The sequence below is a fragment of the Nelumbo lutea genome, chromosome 3 (assembly GCF_056320005.1).
Source record: "Nelumbo lutea isolate HS-2025 chromosome 3, American lotus-T2T, whole genome shotgun sequence".
Taxonomy (NCBI): Eukaryota; Viridiplantae; Streptophyta; class Magnoliopsida; order Proteales; family Nelumbonaceae; genus Nelumbo; species Nelumbo lutea.
This window is the reverse complement of record NC_142686.1, coordinates 16,367,088-16,394,182: the sequence shown is the minus strand read 5'-3', so window position 1 is coordinate 16,394,182 and position 27,095 is coordinate 16,367,088. Positions and strand designations below refer to the sequence as shown.

Sequence of the window (27,095 nt, the reverse complement as noted above, 5' to 3'; positions counted from 1 at the left end):
TACAACAATATTTAATTATTTAATATTACCATTATTTAATTTTTAAATTATTTATTAATTCAATAAGTAATAAAATTAGAATTCATACTATTATTAATTTTTTAAACTATAAAATAATTATTAATTCAAATATTATGAAATCTATTATAATTATTTTTCTACTGTCAATATATTTTTTAAACTTATTACACAATTTCGTTATTTTAACTATTTAATATTTAATTGCGTTAAATATTTTAATATTTAAATTTTATTTATCTTAAGGTTATTATGTATTATTAAATGTTTTTTTATTTAAAATATTTAGTTATTGAAATATTTAAATAATATTTTATTTTTTAGTTTTAATTTATATTATTTGAATAACATTTAAATAAGTTATTTATATTTTCAAAATATTATTTAGTGATTAAATTGAGTAATCCATAAAATTATAACTTATACTGTTATTACATAATTTCATTATGAATTTCACAAAAATATAATATTACTTATAATTATTTTTTTGTTTTTAATAAATATTTTAATGTTATTACATAATTTCATTATAAATAATATTTTGTGTTTTACTGAAGTTATAACACAAATTTGTTATTTAATATTTTTTTGAAATAATATTTAAGATACGATATAGTTATTAACTTTTTTGATATTCGATGAGGGTAGATTTGGCCCTCCAAAGATATTGTGACACATGGCACCTCGGAACAACTAGGTGACACCCGGAACCACTTAGGCAACAACTTGCCTTAGCCAAGTTGATGGTGTCCCACCTGGCGACAGGGCCAGGTGCGAACTGGCAGTCTGGCCCAAGCGCGAACTGGCGGCCTGGCCCAGGCGCCGACCTGGCGAATTGCGAAACGTGCTCGCTGACAAATTCGGCATGCATATCCTAACACTCCCACGATCCTTAGAAGTTGGCCCACATGCCGAACGATCCGGAGGGTGGTCAACGTGCATGGCGGTTGCCTTAGAGAATCTTGGACCACTTAGACGACTTCTCGGAAATCTCAGATGCGGTGCATGAAGCCCACACCAAACAATGCCTATATAAAGTCACCAACCCCAATGGCATAGGGGGGCAAGTAAGAATATTCTAGCTCTCATAATTTGTGATTTTTAGCTCGCAGTCTACTATGAGAGTACTGACTTAAGCATCAGAGCGACCTTGCCGAGTTAGCCACCCCGGATTCTCTGACATTGATTCCTTGCAGGTCTCTAAAGAACTACGAAGCTCAACAATCAGTCCAACTCGCCACTAGGTAGCTCGGCCCTCTGGTCAGCTCGACAACTAATAAGCAGCTAGGTCCTCTGGTCATATCGGCAACTAATAGACAGCTCGACACTCTGGTCAACTCGACAACTAATAGGCAGCTCGGCCCTCTGGTCAGCTCGACACCTAATAGGCAGCTCGGCCCTTTGGTCAGCTCGACACCTAATAGGTAGCTCGACACTTTGGTCAGATTATCACCTAACTTGCCTAGCTCGGCCCAATCAATTTGGCACCTAACCTGCCCAGCTCAGCCTAGTTAACTCGGCACCTAATCTGCCCCCAGCGTGGCCTGGTAAGCTCGGCATCCAGGTCCTCATCCAGCAAAAGTTCACTTCAGCCTCTGAGTCATCGACCACTTGGAAGCAGACCAAATGACGAGGTACTTAGCACAAAAAAATGATACATCACCAAGAATTGATTCATCAATTGGTGCCGTCTATGGGAAACACTACAAAAAGCTAAGTTCTCATCCTCTGAAAGGCTAAGTCCTCTTCTTCCAAAAAACTAAGTTCTCACCTTTTAGAAACTAAAAGCTCTCACTTTCTAGTTTTCATTTTTTATGAATTCAAAGACTATGTAAGAAGTTGATGGCCAATAGACTAAGCAGCTCTACCAACTTTATTTCAACTCGAATAAAGCCTCATCAATCCTCTTCGCAAGGTACCCTCTACAAAGATGAGCTCTTCGTGGCTTCCGTGGGAGTAGGCGGCCAACAGACTGCATGGACGCCCCTGCCGGTCAAGCCTTCCAAGGATCCCGTGCGAGTTGGTGACCTAAAGTCAGTAGTGCTACCCCCGTAGGTCGAGCTCCTAGTAGCTTCTTGTAGGAGTGGGTAACCGACGTCACTAACGAGGCTGATGCAGTGCAGCCATAGCTCTATGGTGTCGATCTGATAAAAGACCCTAGCACCACATAAGACCTAGTTGCCTCTTCGGCATGGGCCAAAGTCAAAAGATCAAGGAGAGTGGACTACGAGTCGCTCCCTGAGCCTAAGGGCTAAAGTATTGAATTGGCAATGACTTCGGCACCACATAATACCAATCGCCTCTTCGGCATGGGCAAAATCAAGGGTAAGGAGAGTGGACTGATAGTCGCTCCCAGAGCCTAAGGAATTGAATCGACGCTTACGAGCTCATCGAATTAATCATTTCAGGCCAAAAGGAGAAATCTACTCCCTTCACCGAGTTACTTTCAGCTCGGGAGTGGGGGGCAAATGATGAGGGCAGATTTGGCCTTCCAATGATATTGCGACACATGGCACCTCGGAACAACTAGGTGACACCCGGAACCACTTAGGCAACAACTTGCCTTAGCCAAGTTGATGGTGTCCCACTTGGCGGCCTAGCACGGGCGTGGACCTGGCGGCCTGGCCCAAGCGCTGACTTGGCAGCTTGGCCCACGCACTGACCTGGTGGCTTGGCACAGGCACCAACCTGGCGACATGCAAGACGTGCTCACTGACAAATTCAGCATGCATATCCTCACTCCCACGATCCTTGGAAGTTGGCCCACGTGCCGAACGATCCGGAGGGTGGTCAACGTGCATGGCAGTTGCCTCAAGGAATCTCAAACCACTTAGACGACTTCTCGAAAATCTTGGATGCAGTGTGTGAAGCCCATGCCAAACAATGCCTATATAAAGGCACCAACCCCAATGGTATAGGGGGGCAAGTAAGCATATTCTAGCTCTCATACTTTGTGATTTTTAGCTCGCAGTCTACTATGAGAATATTGACTTAAGCATCGGAGCAACCCCTGGTCCTTTGACATTGATTCCTTGCAGGTCTCTAAAGAACTACGAAGCTCAACAATCAATCCAGCTCGCCACTAGGCAGCTCGACAACTAATAGGTAGTTAGGCCCTCTAGTCAGCTCGGCAACTAATAGGCAGCTCGACACTCTGGTCAGCTTGACAACTAATAGGTAGCTCGACCCTCTGGTCTGCTTGACACCTAATAGGCAACTCGACACTCTGGTCAGCTCGTCACCTAACCTGCCTAGCTCGGTCTAGTCAGTTTGGCACCTAACCTGCCCAGCTCGGCCCAGTTAACTCAGCACCTAATCTGCCCCCAGCTCGGCTTGGTCAGGTCGGCATCCAGGTCCTCATCCAACAAAAGTTCACTTTGGCTTTTGAGTCATCGACCACTTGGAAGCATATCAAATGACGAGGTACTTGGCACAAAAAATTGATACATCACCAAAATTTGATTCATCAATATTTAATGTATTTAAAAATTAGTTATTTACAATAATATTTAATTATTTTAACAATACCATAATTTTATTATTTAAAATATCAATTATTTATTAAATTTAATAATCCATAAAAGTATAATTTATATTATTATTAAATTTTAAAATATAAAATTATTATTAATTCATTATTTTGAAATCTATTATAATTATTTTTCTACTATTAAGATATTTTCTAAACTTATTACATAATTTTGTTTTTTAACTATTTAAAATTTGGTTATGTTAAATATTTCACTATTGATATATTTAAATAATTTTTTATTTTTTAATTTTTTTATCATTTGAGTAACATTTAAAATTATTTATTTATATTTTAAAAATATTGTTTAGTTATTAAATTTAATAATCTATATATTATAATTTATATTATTATTACATAGTTTCATAAAAGTATAATATTATTAATAATATAAATATTAATAAATCTATTATAATTATTATTTTTTGTGTTTTTAATAAATATTTTAAAATTATTATATAATTTCCTTATAATAATTAAATAAGTATTAAAATTTTTAGTTGAAGCTTTGATTAAAGAGATATAGATGAAAAGTGGAGGACGGGATAAATCAGAATTAGAGATAGTTATGATAATTTAGATGAAAGTGGGTAATAGTTAATTTCTTAATAAAAAAGAGAGATCGGCCATGTTAGATGGTAACTCCATACGCTTATAGAAGGAATTTTATACCCGTCTAGAATTGCTCCATTGGGTAATTGTGGTATAAGTGTATAATATTAATTTAGTGTATATAAATATAAATATAAATATAAAACCTACCCTTCCTTACATTTCGTATAGTTTTTTCTGCCTTTTCCTTCATTTTCTATTTTTCTTTCAAACCAAACATGGAGTAAATGTTTTTTGCGATGCCCTATGCCCATTTAGCCTAGAGTAATCCGTTGGACCCGATTCATATAGGGTATGGACCCATCACCCATTTATGGCTGGGCCAGGGGCTGTGGACCCAGGCTCAGGCCATGCTAATGTGGGCGGATGCATGGGGTTCGAATTCCACGCCAATATTAAAATTTTGGCCCCCACATGTATTTAAATACTGACGTGAAACCTTATCAAGGGTTTCACGGGTTCCCATTGTCATAATTAATGGAGAAATTCCATTGTTGTCCCATGTTCACCCGTATGAATACACGGATTCGACCAATCCGTACCTCTATCATTGCGTAAATAATATTGGTTTGGTTCGAAGGATCAAAAGTTGTCCGCCTTTCCCTTTTTCTCCCCTCGTGGGCCCGTACCTGCCCTCCCTTCGAGAAACCCTAACTTCCGGTTGCAGGTATCATGCTTGAAATTGTTGCTGACGCATAGCCCCAAAATATAGAGCACATCGATCCTTCTTGTTCAAATGCCATTGACCATCGACGTGAAGGTATTAGGGCTTAAAGCGTCGGCCCCGGAAATTAGAGAGTCAAGGTGACTGATTTTTATCAATGGAAGTCGTCCCCTACTGCACCTGTAGTGGATTCCGTAACGCTTCTGGCGTCTGTGCTTCCTGCGGCAGCTATCGGCCTGCTGCAAGAAGACCGCCGCCTCCTCGTTCTCATTTGCCATCGATGTCAGGCGAAGATGAAGGGGTCACTGAAGGTGGAGAACATGGAATATATTATTTTATTCCCAGATTGATCGTCAGTGCGCTCTCCGGAGCTCTTACAGGGCTGTTCGCTCTAGGTATCTTAATTATCTTATATACGAAGAGTTTCATTTGGTCGTAGAATTCCAAATTCCATCCTGATAAGTCCTGTATAGATTGGATTTGGATTCTGTTCAAATTGATTCCATCTTCAGAAGTATAATACACATTGGATGTTATTCGAATTGAACACTTTTTTTTTTGGGTTTTTTGGGCATGTTTTGAAATTCAAGTACGTGCATGTGATGCTGTTTCCTTTCATGGTTATTTTAACGTACGAGTAGTAGAAGAGTATTAAATGGGTTTTTTAATGTTAAAACTGAAGTTAATCCATTGTTATATTACCCATGAGTCCCATGACTGACGAGGAAACAGCCTTGAGGAACCTATAAAAGAACTTCCTCGAGGATCAAATTTGTTTAACTTTAACGGATAATTTTGGTAATGAAACATAGTCCATTAGAAGAATGCGATCATCTCTCTGTACCGGTGGCATCTATAGCAGAGCTACTAATATGAGTTTTCAAGACGGTTGTTTGTTCTGAACGCAAGGATGGGTAATGTTAACAAGGTATAGTATTGCAAGATCAGTGACTGTTAATTCATTCTGAATTTACAGAGTAAAGAAGGCAGCCAGTTCTCTCGGGAAGTATTATTATTACGTACATTAACTTGGTTGGGTGCTTTTCGAATGACCCTTATTGATTAAATTGCATCAGTTGATCTTGGTAAAGAGAAAAAAAGGCCATTACCCAATGTTGGTCCCAGCTATCTACGGTCTTGAGAGGGGTGAGTTGTATATAGACCAATTTGTCAGTTTTTTGCACAAATTAGATGTTCTCAGACTTCAATCTGTATTCTCATGCTTGCCTGACTGAAATTTTACCATTACACCAATCAATAGCCCCTAGTTGGTCTTTGTAAGGAGAGGAACTGTTATGAACCCATTGAACTGAGTTGGGAACAGTTATATAGAATCACAAAGCCCATGTATTAGGAATAGAGCAATTAATGATGCCTGGATAAGAAGGTTTACAAACTGTATTCTCATATTGGGGGGGGGGGCATCTTAATGGGATGCAATTGTGAACCATAATGTAAATATTAATACCCCCCTCCTGATTGTATATAATTTTTTAAAAGTGTTGCAAAATCTCAATTTCTGGATAAGATGATTTACAAACAATGTTCTAAAATTAGATGAGGGGGTGTTTGAATTGAATTCAATAGAGAGCCATAATAACTCTTTACAATCCCTCCCCAATTTATTGTAAGACTTTTAAACTGATAAAGTTCAGACCTGCACTAGAATTTTGTTAAAATTAGAGGAAGATTAGAGGAGATAGAGGAGAGAAGAAGAGAAGAAGAGAAGAGAAGAAAGGTGAAGAAAACTGGTTCGAACAAGAGAGAAAAATCACTCTCTCTAGTCGGCCAGGTTATATTTATATGTTTCTATTCAAATACAACAAAAAGACTATTAGGTCCCTACTTAAGTATGGGACACATCACTTAACATAAACATTACACATCAGCTTAAATATAAATAGAAGGACTAAACTACCCCTATACAATTGACACTAACATAAACAAATGTAAATAATGGAATGTTCAATTGGATATACCTGTGATAATCACATATTTAGTTATTACCAATGATTTTACCACATGCATCATGACTGTTACATAACATAACCAAGTTCAATTTCCAAATTCATATTCTGATAGTCCATATACATTCTTCTTTTTATCTTATAAAGTTGATGATGATACCTAAAAAGTGCAAGTCACTGAAGTTCAATGCTTGATACAGAAGAAACCAAAACTTGTAATCCCATCATAACTCAATCAAGAAAAATATCAATTAACAATTTAACATAAAACAAAATAAAAGATCTAAAGTCAGTCTGGGTTTTTTTTTAGATAATTAAGTCAGCACACAATTTGAAAAATTACAAAATAAAGATCTAAATAAATTATAAAACAAAAGATGTAAAGTTATTGACATTCTAAATGCAAATTAAAAGCAACGAATTATGACATGGATAGGGTATGATTGCCATATCACTTGGCATTCTAAATATAAAGATCAAAATAAATTATGAAATAAAAGATCTAAATAAATTATAAAACAAAAGATCTAAAGTCATTGACATTCTAAATACAAAATAAAAGCAACAAATTATGACATGGATAGGGTATGATTGCCATATCACTTGGTTAAAACAAAATTCTCTGTTCCTTTATGAGCAACTTGTTATTATACAATAAAAAAGAGCATAGACACTACAATCTCACCCCACCACTCTTTTTTACATTTGAGCCCAAAATTTTTGTTGTCTATTAGCTCCTTGTTTATCCAAACAATCTAACAAATAGTTTGCAGGCCTTTTTATTGATAAAAAAAAGTTTGCAGGCCTTCATATCCATCTGATTTGTATCCACATGTCTTTTAAGAACCATTTGAACTGTTTTAATTCATTTATGAAATTCCACACCACATTCTTTTCCTTCATTAACTGGTCAACTACCACCTTTGAATCGCCTTCAATCATCAACCTCTCAATTCCCATTTCTTTAGCTTTTTGCACACCAAATACTTCTGCCAAAATTTCTGCTCTTACTGAATCACCTTCTCCTATTGGACCTGAATGCATTGCATATATGGTTCCGTTCTCTTCCCTTACCTCTCCCCCACTTCTAGAAGGCCCAGGATTACCCATACTGCTGGCATCAAAATTCAGCTTCAACCATCCTCTGCTTGGAGGTGTCCAATCCTCTTTTGCTTTTAGTTAACTTTTGTAAGTGAATTTGTTAGCTTCTTAACATCTTTCAATGAGGATGGTGATAATCAGGATGAAGACAATATATTGATGAAACTCGTGTTGTGGAAAAATCAATGGATTTGGAAGTGGTGGTGAATATATGAAGTTGAAGTTAGCAAAATTATGGGTTTATTCTTTTTGGAAGGGGAGGAGTTTGAAAGACACTTACAGAGTTGGAAAAAGAGAGTTTTGGTGATGTAGTTTCTGAAGAAATGGTGCAAGCAACAAGAACTGGGAGCCAGTGTAGACAAACATGTCCTATGGATCAATGGATGTGCAGTTTGAAGAGGTATTCAAAAATCTCTTGTGGAGTTCAGAACAAGGATTAAGTATGTGGTGGGAGATGGTATGAGGATAAAATTTTGGTGTGGAGATCAGCCACTTAAAGAGAGTTTCCCCATCCTTTTTAAGATCGCACAAAATAAGGAATAATTGGTAGCTGAGGCTGTTTACTGGGAAGGAGATATAGCAGTTTGGTGCCCTGTTTTTAAAAGGAACCTGAATGATTGGGAGGTTGGGCAGTGGTTAGGGCTGATGCAGCAAATTGGTGCCATCATACCTGATACTCTGAGCAGGGACAGACAAATTTGGAAATGGGACAAAGCAGTCAGATCTTTTTACAACAGGCTCACTGAAGTGGGGGGCTTTCCAGAAACTAAAGTATGGGACACTGTATCTCCTCCAAAAGTTGCTTTTCTATTATGGATTGCAGTGTTGGTCAAATGCTTAACAGTGGATGTACTGGCATGGAGAGGTCTGAGAGTGTTGCCTAGTAGGTGTGATGTGTGGAGAAGCTTCAGAAGATTCAGATAATTTGTTTATTCACTGCAGAGTTGCAAGGGGTCAATGGACAAAGTTTCTGGAGCTGTTTGAGGTTCAGTCTTGCTTTCCAGAAAGTTTGATGGCATTGTTATTGCTTATTGGGTTGGCAGCTGAATGGTCTATCAAAGAAAGGCAAGGTTGTTTGGGGGTAGGACCTGCTTTAGTGGTTTGGACAACTTGGGTGTAAAGAAACAAGAGATTGTTTGGACAAAGTTTCTGGACCTGCTTTAGTTGGTGTGTTGTTGGGTGATGGTTTCTCACATTCCCTTTTTCTTTTAATATATATATATATATATGTGTGTGTGTGTGTGTGTGATATATGTATGTATGTATATAATATTATTTTCTCCCTTCAAAAAGGTATTCAGTCATGGTGATTTTAAGATACTTTACAAGAATTTCTTTAATTGGCATGTACTTGACAATACTTTTTGCCAGCTTATCAAAAGGAAAAAAAAACCTATTCTGAGTGCATTACAATGCTTGTTAGAGCCAAGGCAGATTGCTAATTGTGAATCCTGATGCATGCAACTTATGATGGTTTCCCTATTATTCTGACCACTTGGAAGTTGGAAATAGTTGATTATTGGGAGATTTTAATAAAGGCATTCTTTATTGGGTCTGAAATGTTAAGTTTACTGACAATAATTTGATGATTTTGTTCTTACTTATTTATGCTTCTTGTACAGCTGGAGCTCTTACTGGAGCGGTTACTGGTGCATTAGCAGGTCGGGCTTCTGAGAGTGGTGTCCTTCGTGGGGCTGGACTTGGAGCTGTTGCTGGGGCTATTTTATCTGTTGAGGTTTTAGAAGCTTCCCGTGCTTACTGGTGTTCAGAACAATCTGGTTCTCGTACCTCGTCATCCATGGTCAGTGGACTTATTGCAGAAATTTTGTTTTTAGATCTAATATTGACCTTTTGATCCATCGCTTTCCAGGCAGATTTCATAGAGGAGCTCCTTCATGGGAGGTTTGTACAGGAACAGTTTGCACCATCGATGTTCACAGCACACCACTGGCAGGTTATTTTACTGTATTTTCTTCAATAATTTTGCTTGTATTTTCCTGGTTAAGGGCCAGAATTTAATATTCTATGGCTTGATGCAAGTATGCATGAATAACCAAAATGCTTTGGATGAGAGCAAATAGTTGCCTTCTTTATAAACTACAAACTTTTGTGTTTATTAAATAAATAAAATACATCAAAATTTTTTTTTATGATAAAAAGAACATTTTATTAGAAAAAAAATAAAAACAGAGTACAACCACCAATAAGGTGCTAAGGCAATACCTTAACCCAAGACAAAGGAGACAGAACACCAATACAGCAAACGAAGAAAAAACATTTTAATGGCTCTATGCAGGACCTTTTGTGAAATCTCTCCCCTTACCACTAACGACCATACTTAAAAAGAAAGACTTAGAGGAACTCCTTTAATCAAATGCACTACTGTTAGTCTTCCTCAACAAACTCAGCCTCCCTCCCTTCAACTTCCTAATCCCAAACCTCTCTTCCTTTCCCAACTCCAGTCTTCTTCATTCTCTCTTCCCTGCACCTCTTCTCAAATTCAAGGACTAAAATTTTGTCACATATCAGAGCGTATCAGCCAATACGTATCATATTGGTGACCCTCTGATACGCCCCTATACTAGGTGTTTCGGGGTCTGACCTATTTCAGGGGGTAGACAGGCCTTAAACTGACCCCCTGAACTGGTTTAGAAAAAAAAAGCAGCTAATGGTACGGACCGGTACACCCCATCCAGTGTATCGGCCTGTTTTGATATTTTGAACCTTGCTCGAATTCAGCAAAAGCTCTATGAGAAAACACCTTCCACCCAGAAACCAGACCTAAAGATTTGCCAACCTCTACATCAAATATTCTTTTTCTGTTAGGGATGATAACTTTAATGCAAAAGACAAAGTGTTTATTCCCTTCTTTCTGTTTTTTGCATTAATTTAGACTTATCATTCCTCAAAAAGAAACTATTTAAAGTGGTTATTTAACTTGAGGAAAATTTTAATCAATGGTATATTGGGGAACAACCTTTCAATACCTTGCCAAGTAAATGATCTTTTTCTAATGTATATTGTGAATCAGTTATTGGCAGAGTCCTGAGAGTATATTTTCCCTGACTTATGGAATTAGGATTAGAGTTGTATATGATTCTTTTTTGTTAGAAGTATTAATGGTGACCTTTTTTTACACTATTATTCTTGTATACACCAAAGTTGTGTGTGAGACTACCAAATTCTGTTGGCAAGATATTAAGAAGAAAAATAGTATGTCTTTATAAAAAATTTGCTGTTTGTCTAAACTTCTGAATTCCTTGTGCAGTGACAGCCAAGAACATCTCTTTCCTTTGATTCTTCCTAGTACCTCCTGCTCATTGGAACTATGCTTCTGAAATATCTGACCATTTCTCTCTCTCTCCCCCCAAACACACCAGAACACAACCAATGGAAGCAGGCCCCAGACAATTCTCCTCCTTTTACTTAAACAACCAAGCTGCAAGCTCTGCATAAGTGACATGGTACACAATGGGAAGTACCCTTCCCATCCAAATGTTGCAAAAACTTTGTTCTACACTGATGTAGCACGATCTGACTGCTCCTTGTTGGAGGATGATCTGGCTTCCAGTCAGACGACGAGCTAAGTGAATCTGCAAGAAAGGATCAGAGAACTCGGGGTGGCTAACCCGACAAGGTCGCTCTGATGCTTTAGTTAGTAATCTGATGCAAGCTGAAGAGCCTTGAGAGCTAGAGAGCAGAAAAATCACGTGTACCTTGAGCCATTGGGGTCGGTGCCTTTATATACTGAAGTAGTCATGGAGCTCACAAAAGAGCTCCGAGATATCTGGGGTGTGGAGATAGAGTTCGTTCCACTTCCGAAGGAGCAGTAGATAAGGCTTATCGTTCCACTTCGACTCCGGTGGAGTCGGGATGAGCCCTCATCGTAATCTCAGAAAAGTCGGGTTTTGTTAGCTCATCGTGATCTCGAGGGATTCGGGTTCCGTTGGAGAGACCTCTGGGGTTGGTTACGCGGGAATCAGTTACGTGGCGATTCGAGTTGTTGGTCCCGAACTGGTACTTCGGTTCCTTAGTTTTGAATTGTATTGAACACCGAGGTGCCTCGATGCCGAGGTGAACCTTATACCGAGGTGAGCCTTGCGCTGAGGTGGCCTTGCACCGAGGTGAGCTTTATGTTGAGGTGGCCTTGCACCGAGCTCAATTGTCGCGAACTATACTTGCCAGGCTGAGTTGTCTCCTCTTTGTCAGGTCGTGTCCACGTGTCCCCTCTTCGCTAGGTCCGGGCCAAATCACCCTTCATCAATTGCCCCCCACTCCCCGAGCCAGGGGTCTCAACCCGGTGCGGGGAGTTCATGGCGAGTACAGATGGATTTGGCATGGGGTCTAGGCGGTCTGATAGGCGAATCATTGGTTGGACTAGCTCGGCCGCTTAGCTCAACCAGGAACAACCCAGGTCACGTCAGGTGTACGCGCGGGCGCCAAGCTGTTTTATAAACTCCGTGGACGTCAAAACGCGCGCTAAACTGATTTCAACCTCGGGGGTCGTGCAACCGGTTTTCTAGGAGCCGTTGGATTGTGACGATCTCGACCATTGATTCTCGAATACAGTGGCTATAAATAGGGGGCAAGGGACTCATTTTCTTCGCCACAAGTCTGGTAATTCGCATTCTGAGGTCGCGCTCAAGCCCTTCAATTCGGTGTCTTCCCGAGGTCGTCTTCCTTTCTTCAGTTCGGTTTCCCTTTGGTGAGTCTTCCCTAGCTCTCCTTTGGTGAATCCGCTGTAGCCGAGGTGGGTACCTTGGCTTAGGCCGTAGGTCTTGGTCCTGTCGAGGAGGTTACTTCGGGTTAGGATGCGGACCGCGGTCCTCCCAAGGTGGACTCACCCTGGGAGGAGTGAGAGGCCTCTGGTGACATGGCTTCCACCTCGCATCGAGGTCAGATGCCAGATAACTTTGGCCCGTCAACGATGACGACGGACAGGCTCCTGTCCCTAGTAGCCCGGTATAAGCTTCCAAACAACTTAGTCTATAGTATCCCCCTAGGCAACTTCCCTTGGGAGCACGGTCACGACGAGATCGTGATCATCGAGGAACAATTCGCAGCTGGTCTTCGTCTTCCACTTCACCCCTTGATAGTCGAAGTCATAAAGCTTTTTAACATTACCATAGACCAGTTGCACCCGAACTCCATCCGTAATGTTGTAGGAACAATCTCCCTTTTCCACGACTACAACCTTCCTCTCGACCTCGACATATTCTCCTCCATCATTTCTATTAAAAAGAACTCATGTGTTCTGCCCGAACACAGGCAAACTTACTACCTATCACCACGTCTAGGCTACAAACTCTTGCACGAGCTCCCGAACAAGGTTCCGACCTGGAAAAGGCGTTACTTTGTGGTCCGCAACGCTGAGGGGTGGCCTTTCTCGACCCATTGTAGGGCGGCCATCCAAGACCTTGGTGTCAGGTTGGACCTGAAGACAAGGGAGGCGCTCCGATTATGGGCGGAGCTTGGCTTGAAGTTCGTGGACTATGTGACCGAGGAGAAGCTCGTGCAGGCCGGTCTGAGTTCTGGTAGGTCACCATTTGTTGTATTTCCTTTACTTTATCTTGGTATTGTTTCTGACTGTGCTTTGGTTGTAGCTATCATGGACATCCCCGCGATCGAACTTTTCGGGAGTATGAAGAAGGGGAAGAAGAAGCGAGCTTCGAAAAGAGCTCGCGTTGAGTCTTTGCCCCTGCAGTTGCCGCTTCTTCAGGCAGCGACGATGCAATTCGGAGAATTTTGACTCCGAAATATAGCCTTCTCAAGAGCAAAAGCGTAGTGTATGCCGGGGAGGTTGCTGGCTGGGATGAACTATCAGTCGCTCAGCTCGGAGTCCGAGCGGCTACCCACTGCATGGTGGTAAGTTTCTGACTTATCTTCTTCGATCTTGTACTTAGCTTTTCATCTACTGGCGCTTGTTCTCTTCTCTTGGTAGGTGAACTCCGCTATCCACGCCTTGACTTATTAGTCCGAGGTGAATTTGAAGCGGGCCCTCACAGTCGAGGAGTCTTCTCACGAGGCTCACACCGAGCTTAACTTAGCCCGAAGCGAAAACAACCAACTGAAGAAGGATGCGTGGGCTAAGAAAGAGATGATCACGCTGCTGATGTTCGAGGAGGAGCTCGCGGAGCAGAAGACAGTGCTGAAGAGGGAGGTGGAGAATCTCGAGGCTCATGTAAAGGAGCGGACTGAGATACTCCTTCAAGCAGTGGAGGAGGCCAAGGTTAAGGCCATCGAGGAATACAAGACTTTGGCGGAGTACAGGAGGGAGATGGTCGAGGTGGGGATGGCGAGCTACCACAAAGGCTTCAAGCTTAGTAGGTGGTTGACCTGGCGTGAGTTCCCCTAGCTCGATCTTAGAGCCATAACTACCTCGAGGATCACAAAGGAAATGGCTGCCAAAGCTGCTGAACATCCGGACTCCGAAGAAGAAAGCGATAACGACCTGCTCGATGACGTCGAGGATAGACCTATTCATGGGCCGGGTGGCCCAACGGGCCAGCCCTGCTCTCGGACGGGCTTGAACACGCAAATGAGCCCGCGGGCTTAACCCCGGGCCGAAAAGCCCGGCCCGTAATAAATGCGAGCCAGGCTCGGGATATGCCAAAATAGCCCGGCCCGGCCTGACCTATAGACTAAACTTAAAAAACCTTAACTCCCTAAGCCAAACCTCTCCTCTTTCACCTCTTTCCCCTTAGCCGAACCTCTCTTCTCTTCAGTCTTCACATCCTCCTCAGTCCTCACACTCTCAGGCAACCACACAACCGGTGAGGCGGTGAACATTCACCGGCGCAACAACTCCGGCGGTGAGTCCTCTCCTTTTCTGTTCTCTCTCTCTCTCTCTCTCTCTCTCTCTCTCTCTCTTTCTCTCGTTTTTCTTTTCACTTCTCTTTCAAATCTCAGACGCTGGTGAGGTGGCGAATATAAGCACCGACGGCAGTGCGTTCTCTCTTTCTCTCTCTCTCATTCTTAGACGCGAATTGACACACTTATCACTATTAAAATCGTAGCTCATAGTCACCGCGAACTCAGCTCCGGCGAACAGTCACCGGCAAACATAGTCACCGTTGGGCTTCGGACTTTTTATCAGCGCCGAGCTCGGTTTCGGGCCTAACAAATTTCTATTCATGAAGAGTAAAAGCCCAATCCGACCCATGAACAGGTCTAGTTGAGGAGACCGGTGCTGGTGAGAGCTGTATGAAGATGGACCCTTCTGCTGAAGCCTCGGACAAGAGCGAGGAGCCCCGAGATGACTAGAAGCCTCTTGATCCTCTACTGTATACCTCGAGCCTCTGAGCTTGGTTTATAGTGGAAGTTTCCTTTTTTTTTGTACTCAACTTTACATCAATGAAATATAAGCGTTTTGACTATCTTAGTGCAAAAATTTCTTAGTGTAAACAACTCCTGAACTGGTGAACTAAACCAAATAGGAGTAAAAATTTGTAGGTTACCTTGAACTGTCAAGCTCACGAGTTGGACTATGAGTAGGGATAACCGAAGTAAGATTTTTCCAAGTGTAGGTTACCCCAAATTATCGAGCTAATGAGCTGGACTACGAGTAGGGGTAACTTCGCATATTGTATGCCAGAGTGGGCGGACATTGTAGGGTATATACCCAACCTGTCTGCGCACGGGCTACTCGCTTAGGTGTCAGTCATCCCTTAGTGTCGAGCCGTCGGGCCCGACCTCAAATGGGATCAACCTATATTTATGTGCCGATGTTGGCTAGACGTCGTAGGGTTTGTACCCGAACTGTCTATGCCTTGGGCATGAAAACTAGTTTGCTTATGCCGAAGAGGCGACTAGGACTTGTCCGTCCATGCCAAAGAGGCGACTGTGACTTCTTTGCCCATGCTGAAGAGGCGACTGGGACATATCATAGTGCCAAGGTCTTATATCAGCTCGACATCATGGCCCTTAGGCTTCTGGGAGTGACTCGCAATCCTCTCTCCAGTTCGGTGATCACAAGTAGTATGTTCTTAGGTTGTCGATGTTCCACGCTCGAGGTACTTGCTTCCCTTTCAGAGTCTCGAGCTCGTACATACCTTCCCCATATACCTTACTCGGTACAGACCTTCCCAATTTGGTCTGAGCTTACTGACACCGGGCTCAGGTACCATAACCTTCCAAAGAACCAGTTTTCTGTCGCGGAAGTGTCACTTTTTGACCCGGGCGTTATAGTACCGAGCTACTCTCTGTTGGTAAGCTGCAGTCTGGATGTATGCATGTCTCGTACTTCTTCTACCAGGTCTAGGTTAGTACGGAGCTTGTCATCATTCGTCTCTTCGTCGTAGGCCTACAAGCGTAGTGTAGGCACCTCGATCTCTGCTGGGATCACCGCTTCCATGCCATAAGTGAGGTTAAAAGGAGTTTCACCTGTGGCAGTTTTGATGGTGGTCCGGTAGGCCCAGAGTACACTGGGCAGTTCGTCTACCCACAATCCTTTGGCTCGAGCTAAGCGAGCTTTTAGTCCACGGAGTATGGCTCTATTGGTGACTTCTGCTTGCTCGTTTGCTTGGGGGTGTGCCTTTGAGGTGAAATTCTGCTGAATTCCCATTTCAACACACCAATTCTGAAATTTTATATCCTCGAACTGCTTCCCGTTGTCGGAGATGAGTACCTGAGGTAGCCCGAAGCGACACACTATGTTCTTCCAAAAGAATTTTTGTACGTTGCGGGCTGTGATTGTTGTTAGAGGTTCAACTTCCACCCACTTCGTGAAATAGTCTACCGCCACGACCAGAAGCTTCCTTTGTTCCGTCGCTGGTGGGAATGGGCCAAGTATGTCGATTCCCCACTGTGCGAAGGGCCATGTGCTAGTGAGGTATTTCAAATTGGCAGCAGGTCGGTGGTGGATGTTAGTGTGCCTCTGACACTTATCGCACTTCTTGACGAGTTCAAGTGCGTCTACCTTCATCGTGGGCCAGTTGTAGCCCTGCCGTAACGCCTTATGTGCGAGAGCCCTTCCCCCAAGTGTCCGCCGCAAGTAGGGGAGCGTGAAGGATCTCCTATACAGCTGTCTGTCTATAATGACGTACTTAGCCGATTGGCGCTCTACCCTTCGGGCCGCATTGCGTTCTGTAGGGAGGGTCCCATGAAGCAGATAACTCACGAGTGGATCAATCCAGCTCATTTCTGCTTGTACTACAGGAGCGACCTCTCTTGCCCCTCTGAGAATGCTAGGTCGAGGTAAGTCCTCTATGTACATGGTCCACATGGTGTTGCTGCTTGTGCTGGCTAATCGCGACAAGGCGTCGGCCTCAACGTTCTCGGATCTCGGGATCTGTCTGATGAAGTAAGAGATGAAGCTGCGCAGTGGTCAAATAGGCAGCCATGGTGTGGTCACGGGCTTCATACTCGCCGCTGACTTGGTTGACTACGAATTGAGAGTTGCTGCATATGATGAGGTGCTTAGCTTTCAATTCCTTTGCTAGAGTGAGCTCGACAACCAATGCTTCGTACTCTGCTTCGTTGTTCGATGCTGGGAACCTGAACCGGAGCGCGTATTCCAGCTTCACCCCGCTTGGACCGTACAGAATTATTCCCGCACCGCTTCCTTGTTGGTTGGACAAGCCGTCAACGTGGAGGATCTAGGGCTCCTCGTCCCAGGTCGGACCAACTCTAATCGGGATTGGTGTTGCATTGGTTGAAGCTTCCACCGTGTGCTCGAGCTTGGCCAGCTTGGGAGTTGCGGTACTAAACGTACATTCTGCCACGAAATCGGCCAAGGCTTAGGCTTTAATTGCTATCTGAGGTTCGTACAGGATGTCGTACTCGCTGAGTTCGATAGCACACTTCGGGCTTGAGCAGGATTTGTCTCAGAGGCTTGTTGGTGAGGACGATGATGGTGTGGGCTTGGAAGTACGGATGAAGCTTGCGAGCTGCTATGACTAGCGTGTACGCCAATTTCTCGATCTCCAGGTACCTTGTTTTAGCATCCTGCAAAGCTTTGCTAACATAGTAGATGGGTTGTTGGACTCGATCTACCTCTTTGAACAGTATCGAGCTGACCACCTCGTCACTCGCGGAGAGGTACAACTTTAAATTATCCCCTTCCTCGGGTCGGGTTAGAATCGGGGTACTAGCTAAGTATTTTTAGCTCGTCGAAGGTGAGCTGACACTCTGCAGTCCACTCGAAGTCTTTACTCTTTTTTATAGCTTTAAAGAAAGGTAGGCAACGATCTGCCGATTTGGACATAAAACGGCTCAGAGCGGCTATCCGACCTTTCAGTCTCTGAACCTCTTTTAGTTTGCGGGGAGGTCTCATATCTAAGATGGCCATTATTTTTTCCGAGTCGGCTTCGATGCCACGTCGGTTGACTATGTAGCCCAAAAATTTACCCGAGGTGATCCCGAAGACACACTTGTTGGGATTCAATTTCATATTATACTTTCGTAGAATTTTGAAAACATTTTGCAAATCGTCTAACAAAAAATTTGAAATTCGGGTCTTCACGACCTTGTCATCTACATAACACTCAACTTTATTGCTGATTAATGGCTCAAAAATCTTGTTTACAAGTCTTTGAAAGGTTGCCTCGGCATTTTTTAATTTAAAGGGCATGACCTTGTAGCAATACAATCCGAGCTCAGTTATAAAGGCCGTCTTTTCTTCATCAACGGGGTCCATCCTGATCTGGTTGTAACCAGAGTATGCATCCAGGAAGCTCGGCAACACATGCCCTGAGGTCGCGTCCACTAGGCAGTCGATCTTGGTTAGTGGGAAACAGTCTTTTGGGCAGGCTCTATTCAGGTCGGTATAATCGACGCACATGCGCCATTTACTGTTGGCCTTTTTTACCAGAACTGGGTTAGCTACCCAGTTCGGGTAATGGACTTCCTTGATGAAGTCTGTCGCTAAGAGCTTCCCGACCTCTTCATCGACTATCCTCCAGCGTTCCGGGGCGAGGTTGTGCTTTTTCTGTCTAATTGGCCTGATTAAGGGATCGGTATTTAGCTTGTGAGTTAAAATTTTAGAGTCTATTCCGGCCATTTCTGCCGCGGACCAAGCAAGTATATCAAAATTTTGAAGTAAATAGCTTACCAGCTGAGAGCGGAGTGGCTCCTTGATCGAAGTGCCGATTTGGAGGGTCTTAGTTGGGTCATCAGTTGAGACTGGGATGTGAACCGTCTCCTTTGTTGGTGTAGCTCGCTCATCAGCATACTCCGTTGGTCGCTCGAGCTCGATGTCAGTTGCTTGCTTGGATTTCTCCTTGAGGGTGGGTACGTAGCATTTGCGAGATTCGAGCTGGTCACCTCGCACAACCCCTACTCCATAGTCCGTAGGGAACTTCATTGCCAGGTAGTAGGTGGATACTACCGCACGTAGGGTGTGCGTAATGGGCCGACCTACTATGGCATTGTAGGGAGAGGTAGTTGTGACTACAAGAAATGTGTACTTGAACTTCACAATATTCGTCCACGTGCCGACCTCTACAAGTACTGAAACTCGCCCTAAAGGTCTGACCTCCTCGCCGCTGAAGCCTACCAGGGGAGTATCTGTTGGCTTTAGGTCGTTTTCTTGGAGCTGCAACTTGTCGAATGTATCCTTGAATAATATGTCCGTCGAGCTACCCGAGTCCACTAGGATGCGCTTGACTTCGAAGTCGTTTAGCCTCAGTTTTATCACCAAGGCGTCATCGTGAGTATACTGGATCCTGTGCGCATCATCCTCCGTGAAGTAAATCGGGTCTTCAAGTCGGGGTCGCTTCGACGGGTTCTGCTCCTCGCTTTCTAGTTCGTGGACTGAGGTTCGTCCTGCTGTCGAAGTACATCCCGCGATGATGGACCCGCCAATAATCATATTGATCACCCCGCGGATCGGTCTCTCTTCGGGCAACTGCCGTGGTGGCTGCTTGTTCTACCTATTACTGGATTCGGGGGCATTCCTTCTCTGGTTCTCTTGCTGGTCTGTTTGCCGATCTACTTGGCTTCTATCTTCTCTTTGTATGAAATTTTTTAGATACCCGCGACGGATGAGCTCCTCGATCTCGTCACGGAGGTTCCTACAGTTCTCCGTACTGTGCCCATGGTCTTTGTGGAAGTGATAGTAGACGTTCCTATTTCTTGTGGCGGGATCTCCCCTCAACCTAGGAGGCCACTTGACAAATGAAGAGTCTTTGATGGCCATCGGGATTTCTCCTCGCTTAGCGTTGAGGGGTGTGCAGTTCGTCTTTTCAACAGGTGGGGTCTTGGAGCGCTGACCTGACTTGCGAGATCGCGAAGGAGATTGTCTCCCAGACTTGTTTCCTCCCCTAGTCGGGGACTTACTCTTTCTTCTTTTATTCCCGTCATTACCTGTGGCTATGTTGTTACCATCTCTTTTTCTTTTCTTTGCTGGGTTGTCTATCTTCTGATTCATCTCTTCCTCGGTTCCGATGAACTGGTTGACGAGCTTGAGGAATTTTGTGATGTCTTTTGGTTTATTGGCCACCACATGCCATTTGAATTCTCTGTGAGTTATGCCCTTTTTGGCTGCCGTGAGTCTTACCGTTGGGTCTAGGTCGGGGAATTGCAGGCAGGTGTCGTTGAATCGCTTGCTGTAGCTCTTGATGGACTCCCCTTCTCTTTGAACTACGTTAAGTAGACTCTCCTACGACCTCGGGCACTTCTTGTTGGTGATGAAGTGCGAGGTAAATAATTCCACTGACTGTGCCCAGCTCTTGATTGATCTTGGCGCGAGGTTCCTGTACCAAGTCCGAGCTTCTCCCTTGAAGGTGGTGGAGAAAGCTATGCACATGCAGAACTTGTTAGCCCCAGCTAGGTGCATCTGGGACTGGAAGGAATCCACGTGATCATTAGGATCAAAAGATCCGTCATACTTATCCGGGGGAGGCATCTTGAAGTCCTTGGGCATCGTGGTAGGTAAGAGCTCGGAAGACAGAGGGGACGACCCGGAGAGTAGTGGAGCGGTCTTTGTAGCTACCGAGCTCACCTCCTCTTTACCTTTCATCTGTTCTTGTTGGTTCGGTCTCGCGAGCTGGGCTGTTTTGTACTGAAGTTCGGTGTGCCTTGTGACGCCTCCGTTGCTGCTTCTTTAACGGTTCTGCATTGGTGTTGCTAACCTCAGTATGCTCTGATACTGTTCTGCCGTGAGGTAGCTTCTGGTTCCTTGTGGGGTTCTGGGGCTGATTATCGTGGATGGAGGGGCCTTGCCTTGAGCTCGCGCCCAGAACCCCGAACCGGTTTTCTGTGAGCGGTCCTTCTTGACGCGAACGCTGAGGAAGAGTGGCCTTGTTGGGCTGAGTGTCCCTGGACCTGTTTCCGAGGTTGCCCCCCAGAGACATTCATCTCATAGCTCTGTCCGGCGTGACTGGAAGAGGCCATTGATTTTAGTGGAAAGTTATTGATTGTGAAGAAGGCTTTTTGATCGTCTTCCCATAGACGGTGCCAATTGTGAGGATGATCTGGCTTCCAGTCGGACGACGAGCTAAGTGAATCTGCAAGAAAGGATCAGAGAACCCGGGGTGGCTAACCCGGTGAGGTCGCTCCGATGCTTAAGTTAGTAATTTGATGCGAGCTGAAGAGCTTTGAGAGCTTAGAGAGCTAGAGAGCAGAAAAATCACGCGTACCTTGAGCCATTGGGGTTGGTGCCTTTATATACTGAAGCAGTCGTGGAGCTCACGAAAGAGCTCTGGGATATCCGGGGTGTGGAGATAGAGTTCGTTCCACTTCCGAAGGAGCACTTGATAAGGTTTATTGTTCCACTTCTGACTCCGGTGGAGTCGGGATGAGCCCTCATCGTAATCTCAGAAAAGTCAGGATCTGTTAGCTCATCATGATCTTGAGGGGTTCGGGATCCGTTGGAGAGACCTTTGGGGTTGGTTACGTGGGAATCAGTTACGTGGTGATTCGAGTTGTTGGTCCCAAACTGGTACTTCTGTTCCTTAGTTCTGAACTGGATTGAACACTGAGGTGCCTCGATGTCGAGGTGAACCTTATACCGAGGTGAGCCTTGCGCTGAGGTGGCCTTGCACCGAGGTGAGCTTTATGCCGAGGTGGCCTTGCATCGAGCTCAATTGTCGCGAACTATACTTGCCAGGCTGAGTTGTTTTCTCTTTGTCAGGTTGTGTCCACGTGTCCCCTCTTCGCTAGGTTGGGGCCAAATCACCCTTCATCATACACCTTGGCTGAATGGGCAATGTTTCCATTTCCATTGAACAAAAGAACACACTCCACACAGTGGAAGAGCATGCCCCCTGCTTTGCAGCCTATCGCAGTCAAAAACTTTCCCAGTACTGCTGTCCACACAAAAAACTTAATTTTAGAGGGAGAAACAAAATGCCAGATTCTGCTATCCGGAAACTCACATGCACTGCTGGTTCAGCTTCCTGTAAAATGATTGCACCTAGAACAGCCCACTGTTCTCCTGCCTCCACCTCCTGCAGTCAGGTTGCCCCATCTGTGGAAGGCAGATTGGATTTTCTGAATCATCTCCACCATTAGGTCCACTTCCTACAATCATTAAGTTTGTTCTAAGTACTGGATATGATTCCATTAGAGGTTGCTGCCCACATAACCTGTCCATCTGGAATCTGATTCTATTACCTCCACCAAACTTATAACTTATCCCTTGAGGGAATTCAGAGTACACCTTTTATATGGAAGGTGACATTCTTATTGGGTAGTTTGAGCTTTTTACATTGTTGAAGAGCCTATAAGTTTTCTTCCTTGCAGCATCTTCTGATGCTCATAACTAGGCATTCACTGGTGTCTGATACAAGTCAACTTCTCCTGAATGGTTCTTCCTCAACTCTCCACCCACCCAAAGAAAACAAAAGATGGGAATTTCCATTCCTTTGGTGGCTTCTCTTTTATTATCTGAACTGCCTTGTACATTTTCTTTTTGCACGATGCTACCAAGCATATGAACCAGTGATTTAAAAGGCGCACCTAGGTGCTCAGGCGAGGCGCATTTTAGGGTAGGCGCCTAGCCCAGGTCCTAGGCGCAGCCCATTCAAAAGGCGCATGCCTGGTGTGCCTTGCACCTTAGCCAAGGCATGCACCTTTTGAAAATTTGCCGCTTTTTCCCTATTTTTGAGTCTAGCCGCTGGACCGGGGGCTCCGCCCCCGGACCCCCATGCCACGCCCCTTGAGGCCAACCCAAACAAGTCTCCGGAGCTTCAAGAACCCCCCTATTTAGTAATGTTGTCCATTCATTCATCTTAATAAAATATCTTCTTAAAAGCAAATTAAACTATAAAATTATTATTTTTTGTGTGCAATCTAAGAATTTAAGACCCTAACATGGCCTTTTTGGGATTTGCCTCAAGGGGCGTGACACAAAGGTGGCTTGTAGAATTAGGAATGTAATATATCACATTAGCTATTTGATGCAATTGAGAAAAATAGATTGAGTTTTATATGCTTGATTTCATCTTTAAATTCTCATTTGAATATGCTTTACATATTATAATTATGTATTTTAATTTTAGATAATAGGTTTTTTAAAACATTTATTTTAAAACTCAAGTTAATATTTTTATTAATATTATGTTTTATAATTTTTTTGATTTTTTTTTGCATTTTTTTGAATTGTGCGCCTTGCCTCAAAAAGGCGCACGCCTCGCCTTGTGCCTTGCGCTTTTAAAGCACTGATATGAACGGATCAGAAGTTGTAGTTGATATAAGTGCATCTGCACATGTCAAGAATATTTTTGGGGCCGGTATGCCACTACTTGATTTTTGAAAAGTGGTATGCCTGCAAAAGTTCTTTATGTGTTCTGTAGAATGTATATGGGTTTCACTGGTTCTCATCCTTAGCATTAACTTTTTTTTCTTTCATTTTGTTTGCCAAGCTGTTGACTTTGTTGATTTTTTTTTGACTTTGGCGTATACCCTCTACCCTCAAAGTTTTAATGTTGAAATAAAGCCTAACTCTTTGGTATTGCATTTGGATGAATTGTGTTGTATTTAGCAGGTGAGCATAGCCAATATAAGTTATGATGAGATATATGATATTTATGGTGAAGTTACATCCAGAGGTCTTTCAGCAGAATCATTGAAAAAACTTCCATGTCACATAATCACGGACACAAAAAAGGCACAGTATGGTGATAATTTCTGCTGCACAATCTGTTTGCAGGTATATGTACCTATGGTAAAAATTGGATGATGCCCAGAAGGGATTTTTAGATTTCATATATCTATAACACTTGTTACTGGTTGTTCTTGTTACTTTAGTTTTTTCCAACGTAGTCTTACTTGCAGGATATTGTAGTGGGGGAATCAGTGAGAAGTCTGCCACTTTGCCACCACACATTTCATTTGACATGCGTAGACAAGTGGCTTGTTGGACATGGTTCGTGCCCTGTGTGCCGACAAGATGTATAGTATTGTAGGTTCTGGGTTTGTGTACATAAAGATCAACAAGCAGGTACGTGTTTTTGGGTCCTTGTAGCCTTTTTCAATTGCTGCTCCTTAATTTTATTTTATGTTTTAGTTCTATGCATATGTATATATTCCTTGTGTAATATACATGGGATCTAGAACTGTCACTTATCCGTCCATTCAGAGGTGTATCTTCCACTCTTAGATCGGCCATGGAGAAAGCTGTGTACCCATTTTGGTTCTGTATCCGCATTGTTTGACTTCTTGGCATGTTTGATACATTGAACTTATATGTTAGAATAATCGGTTTATTTCCATTTCTTTTTTCTTTCCTTCATTTTTTGATATTGGAGAAGCATTATATCTAACAGTACAACCATTTTAGTTGAAAGAAAAATCTCTTATCCAAAGATTTTGAAACAAGTTTACTCGATTCCGAGGTGAATTCCTTTCTATTAATTGCTTGTTTAAGAATTGGGCCTTTTAGGCCTGTCTCTCGGCATTCTACCCTGCGAAATAGCTTGGACATCATGAGTTACAACAACTCAGTCCTTAGGAAAGGATAACTTGAACCAAGGCTGCTGTAATATCAAATATTCAAATAGTAGTGGTGGTATACTGAACTTTTGCTTGGTCGATGGAATGCGACCAATGATAGGATTTTGTTTTAATTAGTTTCGGACATCAAACCAAAACACCAGGTGGGCCCCCATGATTGATGTCCTTGTATTATATTGATCTCTGGAGTCTGTTCTTCTGTCAAAAGTTACCAATCATTATTATTTCTTTGCGCTCAACCTACGCAAGAAATTCGCCTACATCATTCTCTCTTTTCGCAATCGCACCATTGATCAGGGCTCAGGGGAAGACATGGACCTGGGTTATGCTTATTCATGAGAAGTGAAACACGTGTTTAGAAAACCGGATCGGACCGGCCGGTTGAACCGGTTCAGCCATGATCCAGGGCTTTGACTGGTTTGGTCATATCCCAGTAACCGGATTTGCTCAAAGTCTGCTAAAAACTGGTTGACTGGCTGGTTGAACCGGAAAACTGGTGAACTGGCCCTGGTTTCATGAAACCACCTGGGTCCATATATAAGTGAAATTTTAAAATGTTGTTAATAAGATTTGAATCCAATACCTCTTATTTTTATACATTACTTAATTACCACCAATCCACTTTTTTAGATGTGCTAATTAATGGTTATGTATTATACATATTACATTATTATGCACGCATTTTAAAGAAAATGTAAGTCAAAAGGTTTGGACCTTGGCCATTTGTTTTAAAAATTAAGAAGTTTACCATCCATCCATCATATTTAAGCATATTAAAAGTTGTAAAATATATTATATATAGTATATATGTATATGTCACATCATAACAGTTCGATCCTGGTCGAACTTCTGACCTGTGAACCTCTCCCTTATTTGGTTCTATGCCTGGCCCGATTTTTGAACAGAGTGAAACTGTTTTTCCTTTTTTTTTTTCCTTTCATTTTTTATTGTTTAGGAACTCTAGTTTTTGGTAAATTCAATCTTTATATGAACTGAGAATTTGGCCCTAGGACCAATGAAATAAAGTATTATCAGAATAATTTCATTTTCAAAATAAAAATTGTTGAAAATGCTTAAAACTGAAATTTATGGACCCAAACTTTTGTTTTTTAATATTCAAGTTTTTACATATTCCAAACTTCCTGAAATATTTCAAAATCTTGGCTATAACGAAATAAACAAAATATTCAGTTTAGTGTATCGGTGTTGCTAACCAAAACCTATGCCTTCTGGGATTTGTGAACAAAACCGAAATGCTGCAAGTAGTTTGAAGACTCATTGATTCAACTAAAGCTTTGATAGAGTTCATTTTGTTGAATTTAAAGATAGCAAAGGATCATTCAAATGTGATACAACAACAAACCTAAACCAAGGTGTTTATATTGCTCAATCTACATACCACATTAGAAGAATAAATAACAGGATAGGCATAGTCCTAGTTTTCATTGCATAATGAAAAGTTGTATTTTATCCACTGATACAAGCTGAAACAAAAAGGAGAAGATAGAAAAAAATGCCATAATTAATAGAAATGAATGTGCTTTTATTAATTATAATTATAATTCTATTAAATAGAAGGCTAGTGTCAATGTGCCATAGTGGCGTTTAATCTACCATATCAAAGGAATAATCAAAATACTAGAATCGAATATAAAGGATATCAAATGGGATTGACAAAGTAATCCTCATGGAATTGGGATGCAACTAATTCCCTTAAGGCTCTGTTTTATTCAAATGTTTAGATTAAAAAAAAAAGGCAACCCTTTCAGGCTCAGAAGCTAATATTTATTAGGGCCATCAATTACTTTTTTTATTATTTATTTATTTTTCATTTTAAGCACAATCACAACAAAATGGATGTAAATTAAATCAAAACCGATCTCTGACGTATTGGATACAAAGGTTTGGCAATCATATGGATGCTAGCTCAAAATGAATCTCATCCAATTACAGTCCTTAAATATTGGTATGCTTGAAATAATGTCACTTACTTTGTATAAAGGGTAAATTTTACCCACCCTTTGTTTTTTGGAAAGTTCACTGGCCCCTCCTTTTTCTAAAAATATATTATTGACCACCCATATATCCTTAGACTGTTTTCTTGTGACAAAAAATGCAAAATGACATCAATTGTCCTTTTATTTAGTTGTCCAAAGAAACGAAACAATAGAAAATACACATTGCCCAAAAGTATCAAAATTAAGTATCAATTTAAGTTTGTCTATCATTGTGAGAAAACAATTATGAATTCATATCATCCTCTTTAGCTCACTTTGGAAATACTACAAATACAAGTATGTGCATTACACAT

The 27,095-nt window shown here is 42.3% G+C and overlaps 1 protein-coding gene across 2 annotated transcripts; it reads left to right on the top strand.

The window, feature by feature from the left end:
• Positions 1-4,739: 4,739 nt before the first annotated feature.
• Positions 4,740-24,543, top strand: LOC148863204 (NEP1-interacting protein-like 2). Of its 2 annotated transcripts, none has more exons than XM_088976223.1 (5): positions 4,740-5,218; positions 9,514-9,692; positions 9,762-9,845; positions 23,817-23,981; positions 24,107-24,543. In XM_088976223.1, exons 1-5 carry the CDS (start codon positions 4,981-4,983, stop codon positions 24,227-24,229), a joined length of 789 nt encoding a protein of 262 aa, XP_088832349.1. In that variant the 5' UTR covers positions 4,740-4,980; the 3' UTR covers positions 24,230-24,543. The 2 variants fall into 2 exon arrangements, with proteins under 2 accessions (XP_088832349.1, XP_088832348.1); XM_088976222.1 differs by having other exon boundaries at positions 4,748-5,218; positions 23,814-23,981.
• The last annotated feature ends 2,552 nt before the right edge of the window (positions 24,544-27,095 follow it).

What these genes read in the sequence shown, in the direction of transcription:
- LOC148863204 (XM_088976222.1), top strand. Translation starts at nt 4,981, where the DNA reads ATGGAAGTCGTCCCCTACTGCACCTGTAGTGGATTCCGTAACGCTTCT. An exon ending in CTCGTACCTCGTCATCCATG is followed by an intron (nt 9,693 to 9,761) that starts GTCAGTGGACTT and finishes ATCGCTTTCCAG; the next exon opens with GCAGATTTCATAGAGGAGCT. An exon ending in TCACAGCACACCACTGGCAG is followed by an intron (nt 9,846 to 23,813) that starts GTTATTTTACTG and finishes TGTTGTATTTAG; the next exon opens with CAGGTGAGCATAGCCAATAT.